The sequence below is a fragment of the Odocoileus virginianus genome, chromosome 14 (genome assembly GCF_023699985.2).
Source record: "Odocoileus virginianus isolate 20LAN1187 ecotype Illinois chromosome 14, Ovbor_1.2, whole genome shotgun sequence".
In the NCBI taxonomy this organism is placed as follows: Eukaryota; Metazoa; Chordata; class Mammalia; order Artiodactyla; family Cervidae; genus Odocoileus; species Odocoileus virginianus.
In genome coordinates this window covers 42596736-42615324 of record NC_069687.1, presented here as the reverse complement: position 1 = coordinate 42615324, position 18589 = coordinate 42596736, and the positions used below count along the sequence as shown (strand labels likewise).

Here is an 18589-nt window from a genome sequence, read left to right as displayed (position 1 = left end):
ACATTAAAACAAAACCAACAAGACAAAACATCAAGTTGATCTATAATTAAATCTTCTCTCCTCCTCCTTTCAAGGGAGGAGAGATGCATGCTGTTGAGGAAGGGGCATGACTGGCTGTTTCTTTGTTTCTCTGCTCCCGCCCCTTAGATTGCTGACTATAATTTCTGATGTGGACAGAGGGAGGGAAGACAAATAAATAAAGGGTACCAAAATTCTACTGGTGCCGATCTGAGAAGGGTCAGGTGCTAATAACAGGTATTACCTTTTTAGTGGGCTCTTTGGAGATCTCCCTTCACCTGCATCCTTGCCTGAGTGAATGCATCTCACTACCGTGATCCCTAGGAATTGGGGATAGCGTCAGCTGTTCTTTGCAGAGGCTTCCACTCACTTCCAGGCGATTCTATGGACAGGAGCAAGCATGACTCCATGACAAGCTACGAGAAACGTACGTTCTTTGTACTGACAACTTTAGGTGTGAGGCCAATCCCCGCATCGTGACTCGTTTGTCAGCAGCCAGACAGCTACCTTGCCCTTTAGTGTAGGAGTCAGGCACTCAGCAACTGTGTGTCCCAGCTTTCCCAAGCTCACTGTATCATCCCACCAAAGCCTTTCTCACCAGGCTCTTTCTAGAGGGAAACACTCTTCACAAATTTGGCCAACTCTATTCTTAGTGCCTTTATACCCTTGATATGGGTGAGGAGTCTGGGTCCTGTATCCAGCTCTTAACTTTCCAGTTTTGCAACTTCTTCTGGGTAATACCTCTCAAAATTCATTTTTGTAGCTGCCCCTTTCAGGAATGGAGAGATAGGGAGGATAAATAAGGGGGAGGGAAAATTTCAGAAGCTAATTCTGCAAATTCTAGGGCAGGACTGGGTGCTTCAAATGAAAAGGAACAAAAACTAAAGATTAAAAAAAAAACCTATTTAAATTATGTTAGCAACCAACCAGGAGAAAAAATGATTGTTAAAGCAAATTGTTTAGGTTTTTAGAGAGAATTACTATAAGACCACATGAAAGAAAAGCATACTTTTTAGTACACATTTCTTTTTAAATTACTATGAATGAATTTCTTATCTGACTTCACTAAAGGAAGATCAAACTTTAAAGAGCATTTAAATTTGTTGTACTTAAAACCCTATTAAATAGAGTTTGGCAAAAGTGATGGCTTAGTGAATGTCCTTCTCAAACCCTTTTGTTTAGAGAATTACTTATGAAACTAGTCATTAATACAGCTTAAGCCAACATAGAAAAAGATTAGAAATCACTGAAGTATAAACACTAAAACCCAACATATAAATAATATACTTAGAAGACTATTAAAATCCCAGCAAATGAAAAAGTCTCATTAAATGTTCATCTATCAGAGAAAAATGCAAAAAGGCATTCAGTATGATACACACACTTATTCAACAGGTGCTCATTAAAGGGCCACTAAAAAAGCCCAGCAAAGCACTGGGCCGACCACTGACAAGGATAAAAAGAGATATAAAGGCTTCAGTCTTGAGGTCCCTGTAATCTGGAGGATGCAATAAGCACATACACACACACCACACACATCAACACGCTAATTCATTAGTCCATGGTTTCTCAATGTTTACCTGTTAAAAATTATGTGGGTTGCTTACTCAAAATGTAGGCTCTGTAGCCTCACTCTCAGAGATTCTGATTCTTAAAGTCTGGGGTACAATCCAAGTACCTCTGGGATTCCGAAGTGGGACTTCCATGAGCCGCACTTAGAGACACATTGTTATACAGAGGCTCCAGGAAGGCAGTGGCCGTGTCTGTCTATTTTTCCATGATTATCCAAGCCCTCACGCAGAGCCTGGTACATAGCAAACCCTCAGGAGAAACCTCCAAATAAAGGAATGAATAAGTCTGGCTAAACTCCACCATGAACGATGCAAGCAAAATACGACATAAAAACTCAGAAACTGAAGTAGCTCCTCCCTCAGTAGGAAGCAGGTTCCCTCGAGTGAAATCTGAAGGTACTACAAGTGACTCAGTGCACAGGGCTGCATTCTGAAACTTTTCTCTTTGTGGAATGGGGTCCTGGAACCGAGGAAATATGACCTGACTCTTCTCAGCAAGTTTGTGTCCCTTCCCTTCACTGGTAGCATCTGGACCCCAGGGTTCACCCCCATTCCTCTGAATGGAGCCACTGTTCCCTCCCAGAGAGACATATAACTCCACGAAGCTCACTCTGGCAGGCTGGAATTCAAATGGTGCTGGACAGAACAGCTCTTCTATTGGGACTCACTACTGGAATGTAAAATTAATTACAGCTCTCATAGATGGAAACATCAGAACTGCAGCAGAGTTCGTTGAGCGTATAAGCAATTGATTGTCAGCTGTTTCTTTACAAAACTGAGTTGCAGGCACCAATCCTCAGATTATTCCTCTAAAATAGCCTTGTAGGTTTTCTTCCTAAACTTGTGGAGCAACTTCAAATGTGTCACAGCTGCACTAATTTCCACAGATAGCTACAAAGAAATAAAATTTTTACAGTGTAATAGATAAATGTAAAAATAAAATCAAATATTCAGATGACCCCAAAATACTACAGAGTTTAAAAATACTCCGTTTTTTCCCCAAGGGTCCCTGGTGGCTCAGACGGTAAAGAATCTGCCTGCGATGCAAAAGACTCAGGTTCTATCCCTGGGTCAGGAAAATTCCCTGGAGAAGGAAATGGCTACCCACTCCAATATTCTTGCCAGGAGAACTGCATAGACAGAGGAGCCTGGCGCGTTACAGTCCATGCTGTCACAAAAGAGTCGTAAACAACTTAGCAACTAACACAAAAATACCCCAAGACTGTCATTAGTTTTGGAAAGAAAGGACGGATAAGAAGGTAAAACAGGATGGATAAAACAAGTGGCAGGGAGAAAGTTCATTGCTGGGAATGTGGTAAGAGAGGGGAGAGCTGTGATTAGCAGTTTGAATTCAGGTATGTCAAAGCAGGCAATTTTATATGGAATAAAAAGTTCACCCTGAATTTTAGCTTTATTGATGAATTTGTATTCCGAATATTATCTTATTAAAAATCTATGCATTTGTATCTTGAGGACAACAGAAATCAAAACATGAAGTCACATACCTGTGTCTGTTTAGGGCCAATATCCATTCTTTTAAGAAGGTCATTTAAAAAAGCTGTAACACTTTCCCAGGGGTAAATACTGTTAGAACCATCCAGCACGATGACAATGTCTAGCTGAGTGCTGCATTCTGCAAGAAAAAGAGTCAATCATGCAAATTTGGCATCTATCTTTAGAGGAATATGAAATGGTTTCACGGTTGAAAGAAGTTCATTTTAAAAGATGATGTTCTTCAGGGCTTCCCTGGTGGTCGAGTGGTTAAGAATCTGCCTTGCAATGCAGGGGATGGGTTCGATCCCTGGTCCAGGAAGATCCCACATGCCACAAAGCAGCTAAGCCAATGAGCCAAAACTACTGAACTCGCATGCTGCAACTACTGAAGCTTGCATGCCTAGAGCCCACCCACCACAACTAGAGAGTAGCTCCCACTCGCCACAGCTAGAGAAAGGCCACATGCAGCAATGAAAACCCAGCACAGTCAAAAATAAATAGATAAAAGAAACATCTAAATAAATCTTTTTTTAAAAAAGATGATGTTCTACACAATGGACACATTACTTTTAAAACCAGAAAAAAAAAAAAAAGAGTTTTTTAAATAAAAAGTAAAGGTGATAAATATTCACTGCATTCATTAACAATTGGTTTGGGATTCACATCAAGTAAAACACATTTCTACTTAATTTTAATTAACACGGTATGAGTTATCTTTGGAAATTTTTTCAATATTAATTCTGTATACAGTTCTCATTCCTTGTGTATTTCAAATGAGTTTATCTTCCTCAAAGAAATTCACCCTTTAAATAAAAACAATGTGACAGCTTTAGCTATGATGATTAAATATGACTCTGTAAAGGTTACTTGCACTAATATCAGTTCCAAAAACAGCAGTGAGGTTTGGTTATATATTGGCAAAGCAAACATTTACCTAAATTGGTAATGCTGGTAGCCAAGAAAATACTTCAAGCTTTTTGGTATGCTCCTGTGTATACATATATCTCATCCATTGCTTACGCTTTTTAAACACTGCAAAAACACTGCATAAAATCTGTACCTTGTACAGGGGCAATGGAGTTCACAACTTGAAATGTGGGGCTGACATCAGAACAGATTCCAGTTGTGTAATGCAAATGTCCACATCGATAGGCATACAAGGGCCCACATGCCTTAAAAAAATTTTAAAAATTAAAACCATTAGATTAAAAATTATATAACAGATTTTTAGGAAGATTTATGATCATAGAATTCCTCATTCATTAACCATCATTACTCTTCCTTTTCTTACCAGAAACCCTCCTTTTGGGTTGGTGACTAAAGTTGATCCAAATGTCATGTTCTCCTTTACTTCTGTGACGTTGGGAATTGATGTATTAACTAAAAATAGAAGAAACTTTTATGAGAGTGGAAAACAAAGTAAAATTAAGTGTCTTCCCATAAAAACCTTCTGTTTGCTCATATCATAGGACATTCTTCTTTTGGTTCAACTAAATAATCTTTGAAGTATTATTAAGGAGTATAATAAACAAGCAAAGGCAGAAAACTGGCTTTTGTCTCAGAAGCTTTGTCTGGATCATTGTCTCAAATACTTTTGCTGAACTGTAAAAGAATGTACAACTATCAGGACAATCAGAATGTGGGACAGCCTTTCACTCATTTTTTCCTATTTAAAATAAATAAAATATTTAGTCTCAGAATGTAGATACAAAGTAAATTTACACACTCATCTTATATGTTATATCTACGTGTTAAAAATGACCAATGACAAAATGATTTCTGGCAAGAAGAAGGAAAATGGGTAGAAGACCAGAAAAGAAAACTCAAACACAAGATTTTAATCATTATATTCATCATCACAGGGACACTAACAGGGTTGCAAAGAAAACCAAAGCAAGATCAGAGCAGTGGTCAGGATGTTTGGATAAAGACACAATGAAGGGACTACATTTGACATTACAAACAAGAATGTTGGGCCCTAAAGCATGCAAACCTGGGCAAAAAGAAGTTCCACTCTCATTAAAAAAGGAAAAAAATAAAAAAGATTAGACAGGAAAGGCAAAAACTTCTAAACCCTGCTTAGCAGAGTGTTAGAATATTTAAAAGTGGCAAAACTCAAGTTCAAGAAAGACTCGTCTTACTGTTCATGCCTATAATTTTTTCTTACTATAAGTTTATATGGGAAATGGAGACAGAGATTGATTCTTGAATGGTCACAGTGACCTCCTAATCTGAACACTGTCTTTGTCTCCGAATCCAGTTTGGTTTGCTTTGAAAGCACCTGGAACTGATCTTGAATAATCTGGATTAGAGGTTTTAATACTAGGGTTGAGCATTCCTGAGATGTTAGGAACTATAGCAGAAACTTTCCTATTGCTCTTGACGTAGCCAGTCTCCATGCTACTTTTGAAACTCTATTCCAGTTTCCAATAATGGAGGAATAGCTTCTATTAGAACAACCCTTTTGTAAACAACTATAAACTTTAGGAAAAGGAAAAAAAAAAAAAAAAAGGAACAATCATCCGAAGGCATTGGAAAACAATCCAAACCAGGCAGAAACTGGAAGGGAGTCTATACTTGTAAGAGGAGATTAACACTAGTTGAGTTTCCTGTTTTTGTGTTTGTTTGTTTTCCCCAAGGGAAGGCCTGAGCCAGTGCCTAAACCTCAAGTAGGATGCACAGTCTTCCTGTCTAGAAGAAACAGAGCACAGAGAATGGGCCAATGACAGTCATGTCAAGTGGGGGGAGGGGGTATTTTGGAAAGGAAAGCCACAAAAGGAGAATTTCAATATACACAGATACATTTTCTCCAAATATCTAAATGACCAGAATTGTATATGTGCAGAATAAATTTCACACAGCCCAGCTAAAAAATTGGAAGAAATGAGTAGAGATTTTAAGGGCTTCCACTGCTCTTTGGAAATTGACTTCAGCCAAGTAAATTGCCTGCTAAAACAAAAAAAAAAATTAAGACTTTTCAAAGACACATATCAAGATCTAGAATCTCCACACTTATAATTCAAAAGTTTAATCCAGGATACAATCCAAAGTTACTAAACATAAGAAGAAACAGGAAAATGTAACCTAACCTCAAGAGAAAGGTAATAAATGGAAAGTGACATTGAGATATTCCAGATGTTGTAATTATCAAGTGAGGATATTAAAGCAGCTATTAAAGCTATGCTTTCGAATATAAAAAAAAAGTTCATAATGAACAAGCAGGAATTTGAATTAAAAAAAGAACAACTGAAAAATACAGTATCTTAAGAAAACCTGCAGAGGCTGAGTCATTTCCAAGGTACTTAATACTGTACAGAACACTGACAGGGTTCTAATTCCTAGACAGATCTAGCAGGAATTTTCTAGTCATGTTCTAACTTTGGTATTTCTATCAAATACATATATTTCAATATAAATTTACCTCGTGCTATTCTCTTTTTTAAAAAATTAAATTTCTCTATTACAATTTCCTTATGTGCTACTTTCTTAAAAAAATACTAAGCTAAATTTTGTGGAGTAAATGTGATGAATAGGTTTATTTGGAAAATTTCTTCTGTGTTACTGCCGAGTTTACAAAGGATTCTGGTCAATGGAGGCAGTTACAAGTTATAGAACTAGTTAGATCTTCTAAGTCTATGACTATTCTATGATGAATTTCTAAAGCAAATGAAAGGCAGAAGGCATAAAAATATGTGAATGATAAAAACTGAAAAATTTTTATAGATGACTTCTGGTATTTTCTTGAGTTGGTTGAAATTTACTTTCAGTGTGAATGCTGGGCATAGTTTAGGATCAGACTTTAACATTTTGACTTTACATACCTGGGAGATCCAACTTTATGCAAGGTAATGATTCACTTCGCCCAACTGGACACTTATAGACATCTCCAGTTCTGTTCTTGGGTTGGCCAACTAAAGGAGACCCAATAAGCACCCTGGAAGTTAAAAGAGTCAATTAACATTTTTGAATAATGAGAAACATTTTATTTTTGTTACTGTATGACTAGTTCTAAGGTGACTGACAGTAGCTCCATAGAATAGTCACCCTCAGTAATTTAATGTTATTTAAAATAAGCAGAGTGTCTTCTCCAAATTGCAGATTGATTTAAATAAAAAAAAATAATAAAATACATAGGAGAGAGACTTGAGAATATTCTATTTACTTGTATCATGTTACTTTAATATATTTTTTTATTTGGGGGATGAAAGCATAATTATTGGTTAAGCCTGCTGCTGTTTTAATTTACAAAACACACATGGAAGTATAAATGACTTTTTCCCAAGAGGAACTGATAATTTCATAGAGAAGTCAGGGAAAAGAAACATTAGATCATCATATTTAATGTTAGTGTATGCTTAGTTTGTAAGTACTTAGACAATAGAGATAGTTATGAGACAGGTTAAAACCACTTATTTTTTTAGCAGAAATATGAAAACATTCTAATAATAAGTAATGGAAAGGTATAATCATGATTTATCTTAGTGCTAGCAAAAGCCATTTAACAAGGTCCCCTATAATATCTTCAGGAATACAATGGGTGAATGTAGCTGAATGTTAAGATACTTGTTGGGATCCATAGCTGCTCATTTATTGCTGGCTAAACAGCTACATCCAAGGCACTGATTACTAGCAGCCAAAGGACTCTAATTATGTACCCTAAGACTGCACTTGAGGTTGACCTAGTCTATATCTTTGTTAATGACTTAAGTGAAGACACAGAAAGCATAAAAGTATTCTTCAAGTAAGTCAGTATACCTATGTGGGCATGCAGAAATGTCCTAACATTCGGGAACAAGAAATTTAAACTAGTAAAATTTAATAAGAACCTATGCAAATAGCTTCACTTATCTGTGTACTATTATCTACATTAGAACAGAATGTGAGAAACCTGATTTAACAGAAGTTTGTGTGAAAAAGTCATGGAAGATTTAGTTGACAGCGAGAAAACAGGAGCCAATAGTGTATTTTAGAGCCAACAAGGCTAATGTGACCTTAGGCTGCACTGCTAGAAATAGATGCCCTGGTCACGGAAAGTGATAGCCCCTCTGTGCTCTGCACTGTCGGGCCATGTCTGGAATCTCCAAATTAAGAGAGACATAGGCACAATGGAATGTATTTAGGAGGCTATGACTCAGACAGTTCACAGCCTGGTAATTTTGTCAGACCAGAGATGCTCAAGGGAAAGTTGGGGAGGTTTAGTGTGGGGAAAAAACTGTCTGACTGAGAATTGAAAGGTCGTAAAGGGCTGCAGTGGGTTGGGCATACCTTTTTAAATTTTTCAAAATTTGAAAGTTTGCCATATATAAAAGGGAAGGGATTTTTAATGGAAATGAGTTTTACAACAATTGCAAATATTGAATTGTTGAACAGAATCCCTAAAACATGGTTGTGATATAATGCCTTTTGCAAAGCCACTTCTGATATACATAAATAACCATAAAAATGTTCAAATCTGTTAACACATAATTCTTACTTCTGGGAATCTATCCTAAAAAATGACCTAAATTAGGGGAAATAAGCTTGATGCATAAAGATAATGCTTATAGGGTATATATAACCATGAAAGATGAAAAGAAATGTGATCAACAGCAAGATTAATTAATTGCTATAGGGTCATTCCATAGAATATTGTGCAGTCATGAAAAGAACAATAGTTAATAAGACTCCATGGTAGGATAAAAAATTATAACCTAATTTAAAATAAAAGCCTACCTAATTTATTGAAAACTTATGACAACTTGAAGCAGAAGATACCAAATTATATTCAATGTACTTATAAAAGCAATGGTAATAATAGTCTGGATTTGTTGAATTTACACCTTCTAAGAGCTCTCTATGTCTTAAGTAATTTAATCTCCAAAAAATATATCATGAACTTTGGTGCCAGACTTCCTGAGTTCAAATCATGGTTTTACCTTTTACTTAGCTGTATGGTTTAGGACAAGCCAGTTTTATTCTCTGTGCCTTAGTTCTTTCATCTTTAAAATGGAAATAGTAAGAGTAGCTACCTGACATAATCATCAAGAGCATGAAATGATTTACTATATATAAAATGTTTAAAACAGTATGTGGCTCATAGCATGTGTGAAGTGTTGGTTTTTCTATTATCACTCTACATATTTTCAGATGATGGAACAACAGTATCTATGTAGAACACAGATTCAAAGGGAGTACACCAAAAAACAAATTATATTAAGGAAGTTATGATTAGATTTTAGGGAGTTCCCCCCACTCAATATTTGCAAAATCTTCTGTAATGTGATTGATTAAACTAGTTTTATAGTTAAAAATAGTTTGGAGAAAAATAGTAGATGTGTTATGAAAGTATTTAAGTTGAAACTAGATAGATTAATTAATGTTTATTAAGAACATCCTACATGCTCAACATTAACATTAATGCCAGGCCCTTGGAATACAAAATAATAAAACACCATTTTTTAGGTGGCTTAAAACTTAGCAGAGGAGCAAATATATAGATGTGCTATTACTATACTGAATAGGTTTGACTTTGGTGCAATGTCAGCAAAGTCTTAGAAGCGCGAAGGGATGCACACTGCTCTTTCAACAAGTTCAAGTAACTCAGTGTAGATGGAGAGGAACTTAAATCTGGCTAGGTAAGTAGGATCTAGATCACATGTGCTCTTATAGACTATTTTAAGAACTTGGATTTAGTGTAAGGAGGAGAGAGTTGGGAACTGCTGAAGCTTTTAAAGAGGGATGAGACATGATCAGTTCTGATCTATAAAGCTTTTTACATGTAGTGTAAATGAGAAATGAAGATCTGAATTAAGGAAGTAGAGAGGGACAGGATAACCAATTCTGGAGACATTTAGGATATAAGCTGTATTAGTTTGGGTTTCCCCAAAAGCAGACTGGTACAGATAAATTTTGGGGAGGAAATTCCAAGTAGGCACAAATGTGAAGGTGGGAGAAATGCTAGAGGGAAGGAAGAAAGGCCAATAAAAATGTACTGATAAGGGTTACTTCTGTAGGCATCTGGGCCCAACCTTGTGAGGAACATCTCAGAAACTACATGGAACATATATGAGCATGCCAGGAGCATGGCTGAGGTCCTAAGAGTAAATGCTACCAACTCAATAGAGGACAGAGCAAGAAGACGCTGAAGGCTAATATATAGGGGGAAGTAACACAGGACTTTAAGAAATGGAGGAAGAAAATTGGTAGGAGTGATCAGAGAGGGAAAGAGAGAATCAGAAAACAGTGACATCACAGAAACCAAAGAAGGCAAAACTATCAAGAATGGGAGCCGTAAGTGCTGAGCAGACTTCATTTTAAGTACCTTGGCTAAAAATGAAGAAGAAGGGCCATATTAATAAGCTTGGGCTTCTTTTCTCAAGCAAACCATTTAGGGTTTGAGGGGAGTTTAAATTTATTCCGGAGGAAACCTGGATATGGCAAAATAATAGTATCCAGGGGTTTGTAAGTGCAGTATATGGTTTGGAATTTTGTGTACCTTGGGATGTGGTTTTGTCCCTCCTTGTCCTTCATTAAGGCAGAATCTATTTTTCTTCCTATTGAAATTGAGATTTGCTTGATAAAAAGAATGCAGCAGATATGACACTGTGACTTCCGAAGATAGGCCTTAGAAGATAGTGTAGACTCTATTTCACCATTTTTTTGAAATCTGAGACCACCATGCCATGAAGAAGCCTCATCTAGCCTAATGGAGGATGAGAGGCCACGTGGAGGAGAAGTGATGCTTGAGCAGACAGCAAACGCTCCAATACGGGAGTTAAACCATCAGCATGTTAATAATATATAACGGGAGTTAAACCTCAGCATGTTAATAACAAGGGCAGAAGGGAAGAGTGGGCATGGATAGCTCAGGCAAATGTGTGGAGACAGGAGCATGAGGCCTGACATGGAAGGTGATGAGGAAGGAGGAGTGACTGGGACACAGCACAAAGCTTCCTCACAACCTGCAGCAGGAAACGTGGGACTGGCAAGAAGTGGGCTTTGAAGGGAAGGTTCTGGAGTTTATATTTGAACTCTAGGGCAGTAGAAAGCCCCTAGAGTATGATGATAATTGGAAATAACCTGATATAACAACTGGAGCCATGGCCTATTGTGTATTCTGGATAAGGCAAGACTAGAGTGTGAGAACTCAGCCAGTGGTAGACTGCAGCAATAGGTCAGGACTGAGACAGGGAATTTGAGAGTCAGGATCAGTGATACAGAACGGATAAGCAGGACACAGGACATAAAACAATTTTGTGTATTTTTCTAGGAGCTATTTGTTCTGACACCAAGCATGCAACTCTGGAAAGAACGTAGATCTCACCACTTAATCCTAAGAAAGCCTCACTTTTCCCAGGCTGCATATAAATGACAAGAGCCTAGAAAAATACCAGCCTAGAGTTTATGGAAGGAATTTCAGGAATCTTCAACATTCTCAAGCCCCATTATCTTGCTTTATTTTTTTTCTCATAGCACTTACCACATTCTGACATACAATCTACCTGTTTATTAAGTTTATTATTTATGTTTTGTTCATCCCTCCCCAGCAGAATGTAAGCTCCACAATAGCAGGAATTTTCATCTATTCATTCACTTATATATCTTGAGTGATTGAAACAGTGCCAGGTAGAAAACAGGCATTCAATAAATATGTATTAAATGAATAAATTATGACTGCATCAAATGCTGTAAGAATATGAATAAGGAAGACCTGGTCACTCATATGGCCAGCTAAGAGGTCCTAATTGTGAAGTTTTTTTTTTTTTTATTCTTTAGAGGGTGGATATTTTGCTTAAGCAGAACGCCATCTAGGCCTTTAGGTGTCACAGGAAGTATTTCCATGGGTCAAGGTTCCAGAGAATCTGTATTTTGTAGAAGAGAACTGGCTTAAGGAAGAAGGCTGGGTTCCACATCCTGGCCCTGTCACACTTGTGTTAAACCTTTGGCAATTCATTCTCTGAGTCCCAGTTTCCTGTCTAGAAAATGAGGATGTTAACAGTCATATTCACTCAAACACACAGGGTCAATATGAAGACTCAAAGCACAGTTTCATGAACTATGAACGTTGTAACTTTAAATTTTAATGCAAGTTTGCTTTAGCTCATTAAATTTAATTTATATTAAATTTCTGCTTTTTATATGACATTATGGCAATGATTTGTATGAAGATTAAGAGGACTAAAGAATGTTCTGGATCTCATGCCAGAGAAACACCTGATAAACTAGAAGATCATCAAAGTGAGAGAAACACCTCTTCTCCATGAAGAAGCTCCAAATATAAAAAAATTTAATAAACTGAGAAATGTTTGCTGTTCATAATAGTCATTCTTGTCATTATGACTGTTGTTACATTTATTTGAAAGGCAGCTGTCCTCAGACTGCTGTTTCATATTTATATACTTTTCTTCTTTAAAAGATAGTTTCCTGGAGATTGTTTCACATTTACATTATTTCTTTTCATCTAACTCTTTCTTGATCTCCAAGCCAAAGTCTTTATCAGAGTACCAAGTACCTCCTGCCGGCCATTTAAAAAAAAAATCAACAACAGAGTGTGTTTGGTCATCTTAGAGAATGAAGTTATACAGTGGCCCCATGAGCTGCTGTGTTTTCGGTCATGAAAGGTAGCAGGTAGAAATGAGGCGAGCCAAAGAAATGACAAGTTTGGCAAAGAGGAAATTTTAACTTCAAAAGATATTATTAACACTTAAAAATAAATATTATATTAAAATCCATACAAGAAAATTTTTTAGAGCTGTTCGTCTTTTTACCCCAAGCTTGAATAGGCTTTATTTAAAACACACATATACACTGGAAAGTCACCTGAGCCCACAGATAAACCTTACCTGGCACGAAGCAGGGTCCTTTAGGGAAAAGGCAGGAATCTGATACATTTTGATATATTGGGTTGGGGATTGGCTAGGGAAGTATTTTCATCATGAGAATCTACTTTGAAAAGACAGGCCAACTGAAGTCACTGAAGCCCCTAAGAATGGATGCTTAGATTAGCGGTCTTCAACCTTTTTGGCACCAGGGACCAGTTTCAAGGAAGACAATTTTTCCATAGACCAGGGTGGTGGTAAGGGGATGGTTTCAGTATGATTTTCATAAGGAGCCGCCACCTAGAACCTTTGGATACACAGTTCATAGCAGGGTTCGCACTCCTATGAGAATCTAATGCCGCTGATCTGACAAGGAGATGAAGCTCAGGTAGTAATTGAAACGTGGGGGACTACAAATACAGATGAAGTTTTGCTGGCTCACTGCTCACCCACCAATAATCTCCTGCTGCGCAACCCAGTTCCTAACAGAAGGTTGGGGACCCCTGGTTTAGATAGCACTCAAGGGAGTGGGAGCATATGCTGGAAGGAAGGAAGCAAAGAGCAACAGAGAATGGAAAACCCATATCAACATCTCATTTTTTCCCATCTGTCTGTGGCCTTGCCATACTAGTGATCACCACTAACTCTGGAAGGCTTCTGCAATGCTGAGCACATTGGCTTTTCTTCTCTTCAAAGCAAAACTATTAAACCAGTTGTATTTTTTGTGAAATTTTCTAAACCACAATGCAACTATTTGGATGCTCCAGCTCATGCTAATCATTATAAAAAATGGCTGGATTTAATCAGAGGTATAATGTGTTCTGCTACTGAGAAAACATGTGGTTTCTGAGCCAAAGATATAAAGGTTACACTCCACAGGAAACTGCTGAAAGGTGAAGGGGAGATAGGCTGCCTTTTCTGTTAGCTTTTCATGTTTTCCAAAGATATAAAGTAATACTTTTCAAATATACAGACTGCATGTGTTATGGACCAACAACTAACTTAGGCATCCTTGATGTGAGATAGATCAGGATGATTTTTTTAAAAAAAATCTGAGGTTACAAAGTTTCCAAACATGACCAGTAGATATGATTTATGCCAGTGCCCACCTCTGGAGAAAATAACAAAATCCATGTTCTCCCAAATATATCAGTTATATAGTTCATTTCTTAAAATGTCTGCATCCTATCTGATTTTATAAACACTTAAGAATATCCAAACATATTACTAAAATTTATTTTGCATGGCCAGTGCCTGGATATTTTTAGAATGGTATGTTGCTACCATGTCATCCTTAAAGATTTGAATATTTAGATATTTGTTCAGTTGAGTTTAGTCCAGTTGCTCAGTCGTGTCCAACTCTTTGCGACCCCATGGACTGCAGCACACCAGGCCTCCTTGTTCATCACCAACTCCTGAAGTTTACTCAAACTCATGTCCATTCAGTCGGTGATGCCATCCAACCATTTCATCCTGTGTCATCCCTTTCTCCTTCCACCTTCGATCTTTCCCAGCATCAGGGTCTTTTCCAATGAGTCAGTTCTTTGCATCAGGGGGCCAAAGTATTAGAGTTTCAGCTTCAGTATTAGTCCTTCCAATGAATATTCAGGACTGATTTCCTTTAGGATGGACTGGTTGGATCTCCTTGAAGTCCAAGGGACTCTCAAGAGTCTTCTCCAACACCACAGTTCAAAAGCATCAATTCTTTGGTGCTCAGCTTTCTTTATAGTCCAACTCTCACATCCATATACGACTACTGGAAAAACCATAGCTTTGACTAGACGAAACTTTATTGGCAAAGTAATGTCTCTACTTTTTAATATGCTGTCTAGGTTGGTCATAACTTTTCTTCCAAGGAGTAAGCTTAGATATTTCTAGTTCATTTAATTTTAAATTCAATTGGCCACACTGTTTTTGTTTCCCTGATTTTCACACCGTTTCCATAAAATCATTGTAAGCATGGGACATCAGAATGGAATTAAAGTATCTGATATACATATATACATTCAAATGCTCATGAGCTTTCATTCACATTAAAATGTAAAGTCTAAAACTACAGAGATAGTTATTATCAACCTTTACTTTTTTAATGGAGCTCTAATAAGAGTAACAGCCCTAGATAGTGAGTGGAGACTTGAGTTCTGTTTTTTGCTCTGGCCCCAAGTAGCTATATTTCCCTAGGGGAGTTACTTTAAAAACAAACGTTATTGAAGTATGAATGACCACTTTAATGTATACAAATTGATGAGTTTGGGGATAAGTATATACCATTAAATCTATCACCACAATCTATACCATAAACATATCCATTATTTCCAAAATTTTCCTCAATGCCTTCTTTACTAGTAGTAGTTATTATTACTATTATTTTGTGATAAAAACACCTAACAAAAAAATCTACATTCTAAGCAAAATTTTAAGTATAAGATACAGTATTGTTAACTATCTGGAGAAGGAAATGGCAACCCATTCTAGTATTCTTGCCTGTAAAATCCCATGAACAGAGGTGAGGTGCCTGGTTGCAAAGAATCAGACATGACTGAGCAACCAACACAGACTGTTAACGATAGGGGCTGTGCTATATAGTGAATCTCCAGGACTTATTCATTTTGCTTAACTGAAGCTTGTACCCTTTGATTAATGCCTTCCTGTTTTGCCCTTCTTTGAACCCCTGGTAACCACCATTCTGTCCTCTGCTTTTATGAGCTCGATTATTTTAGGTTCCTCATATAAGTGGCATCCTGTCGTATTTGTCCTTCATCTGGCTTATCTCACTTAGTAAAATGTCCTCCAGGTTCATCCATATTTTCTTAAATAGAAAGATTTTCTTCTTATTTAAGGAAGAATAATACTCTACTATATATGCAAAACATTTAAAAAAATCTATTCATCTGTCAATGGACATTTAGATTGCTTTCAAGTTGTGCTTTTTGTGAATAATGCTGCAATGAAGATGGGAATGCAGATATCTCTTCAAGATCTTGATTTTCATTCCTTTGAATATTTACCCAGAACTGGGTGAAGTGAAGAAGTGAAGTCACTCAGTCATGTCCGACTCTTTGCGAATGCATGGACCGTAGCCTACAAGACTCCTCTCTCCATGGAGTTTTCCAGGCAAGAGTACTGGAATGGGTTGCCATTCCCTTCTCCAGCGGAACTTCCCAACCCAGGGATCTAATTCAGGTCTCCTGCATTGCAGGCAGATTCTTTACCAACAGCACCACCAGGGAAGCCCTTTTATACAAGCTCCTCTTAAAAACAAGACTCACTAAAAAATTATATTAACTACAAAGTGAAAGAGCTCTAATATTAATTTTGTATAGTTTTCAAAAGTTAAATATGCTTTAAAAATCATACTAAAGTGAACTTAACCAATATTAAGAGGTTTAAAAGTGTATAAAATTCAGTGAGATTCATTATAAATAATAGACTAAATTCAATAGATAAGTAAAGTACTAAAAATATAAGCCTCATGTTATATTATGGAAGTGATACTAATGCTCCCAAGACAGCATCTCACATGCTTCCATATACCTCATGCTGAGTCTCAGCTAGACTAAAATGCAGACAAAGAACTCTTGCCAGAATAACATAATTACAAAACAATTGACTATTTTGAATAAGGCCCTTCCTTGAGGTCAACCCAGGTTTCAACAGAATCACTAACCACAGCTCTTAATACTGACAAGGATTTTTTCCTCTTTAAATTCTATTACCAAATGATTAGACTACATTTCCTACCATAAACGATTCATTCTAAGTCTCATTCATAAAACGAACTGTAACCAAATAATATTTTCCATTACCTTGTAAGAAAACTAAACAACAAGAAAACCCATTGACTTACCATTTTCCTTCTTCGTTTTCATATTGTTGAACAGTATATCCAAACATGTCCTCCACTGGGCCGCTGAAAGTCATCGAGTTTTTCACATCAACATTGAATGACACACAGAAGCCTAGAACAACTTTAAGAGAGGAAACAAACATCCAGTTACATGGAGTTAACTAAGATTCCATTATGTTTTGAATTATTAAGGCATTCTTGAGGTTACCATTCAAAGCTGAGTGCTTATTAAAAAGAGCAATGATGCTCAAAGAATGGGAACAACCAGAAAGGTCTGCAATGTTAACTGTATTACTGACTGGAAATCAACCTAATGACTTTAAAGAATGTAAGTATTAACATTCAAACAAAATCCCATAATAATTTAGTATCTGTACCATTCCCAGAACCAAAGATTTCAGAATGTGTGGGAAGGAGCTGGCTGAAACTCATATGACTAATGCAGTCACAGATAGTTTTCCAGTAGTCATCCCTAGATCAAACCATGGCCACTAATGAAATGTAAACAGCCTCATTTTCCCGTTTTGACTAGAGGATACAAGCATCACCATTTACAGCCTCTAGAGAGGAAGATTTCTCATTGCTGCTTCAAAAAGGAAGGCAAGATGACTCCTTCCACCCAGAGATGGCCTCCTATGCAGGCTTGAGGTTTGCTCTGCCTCCATCTCTGAATCAAGCAGGGCGTGGAAGCTTGTACACTGAGGTCTCCTTATTATGTTGGTGGTGATAGCCTCACAGGTGGAGAGGCTAAATTCATTGAGATTAAATTAGATGATTCATCTAAAGAGTTTACTCAATGCCTGGTACTTACTACATATTCAATGAAAGGTTAAACCTCTTCAATTCTTTGTTTGTTTGTTTGTAGTTCAGATAATGGAAATCCTTTACTGGTGAGATTCTTTTCTAAAAGGGTTCTGTGGCTGCTACTGCTAAGTCGCTCCAGTCGTGTCCAACTCTGAGATTTCACGGAATGTAGCCCATCAGGCTACTCTGTCCATGGGATGTTCCAGGCAAGAATCCTGGTGTGCCCTCCTCCAGGGGATCTTCTCGACCCAGGGATCAAACACACATCTCTACGTCCCCTGCATTGGTAGGCAGGTTCTTCACCACTAGCACCACCTGGGAAGCCCTAAAAGGGTTCTTCAGTTCAGTTGCTGAGTCCTGCCTGACTCTTTGCGACCCCATGGACTGCAGCAGGCCAGGCTTCTGGGTGGTGCCAAATTCTCTCAAATGGATGGTGTCAAATTCCATCTTTGGTACTGGTTTTTAAAGCATACTTGTAAAGTTCCAAAGTTTTCCCCTCCTAGATGTAACTAAAAATTCTTCCCGAAGAATATGCTATTATAAAATCACACAGCATCATAAGGTGTATTGAGATGATTAAATTCACTCTTTTGTGTTTTACAGCTACATGTAAACAGAAAAAATTTTCTTCCTTATTCACTGTATATTCTTCCATAAATATAACATAAATTCAGACTCCAATTCATTCCAGGCTCTAATGTATAACTTTCAAATTTTGGTAACAATATTAAATGATTACCTGATGCAGATAATTGTACATAACTTAGAGAAAATTATTCTTCATAAAAAGATGTTCTGTATACTTACTTATAGAGTCTTCTGTTGATCTCCTGACCTGGAAGATCTCTCCACTTCAATATATTAAGGTCTTAACTATTAAGCCCTCTTCTTTTAAAAAAAAAAATCCTCATAGAAATAATTATTAAATACTACCTACATTGTAACTACAATGTAGTGAGATTTTTTGAAAAGTACTTAAAGGCGGGACTCTTATTCATCTTTCTTAACCTTTCTCAAAATCTAGCATAGCTCCTTGTACACAAATGGGCATAACATAT

At 37.1% G+C, this 18589-nt stretch overlaps 1 protein-coding gene across 1 annotated transcript in view; it reads right to left on the bottom strand.

Annotated features, from left to right (window-relative positions):
- The window catches only part of ITGA1 (integrin subunit alpha 1), a 225181-nt gene that overhangs the window by 81627 nt on the left and 124965 nt on the right, over positions 1 to 18589 (bottom strand). Inside the window, exons 6-10 of the mRNA XM_070476666.1 lie at positions 16728 to 16848; positions 6905 to 7017; positions 4375 to 4463; positions 4144 to 4255; positions 3095 to 3222 (exon numbers count right to left, since the gene is read on the bottom strand). Of these exons, the coding sequence (XP_070332767.1) occupies positions 3095 to 3222; positions 4144 to 4255; positions 4375 to 4463; positions 6905 to 7017; positions 16728 to 16848 (563 nt within the window). The remainder of the gene's footprint in view (positions 1 to 3094; positions 3223 to 4143; positions 4256 to 4374; positions 4464 to 6904; positions 7018 to 16727; positions 16849 to 18589) is intronic.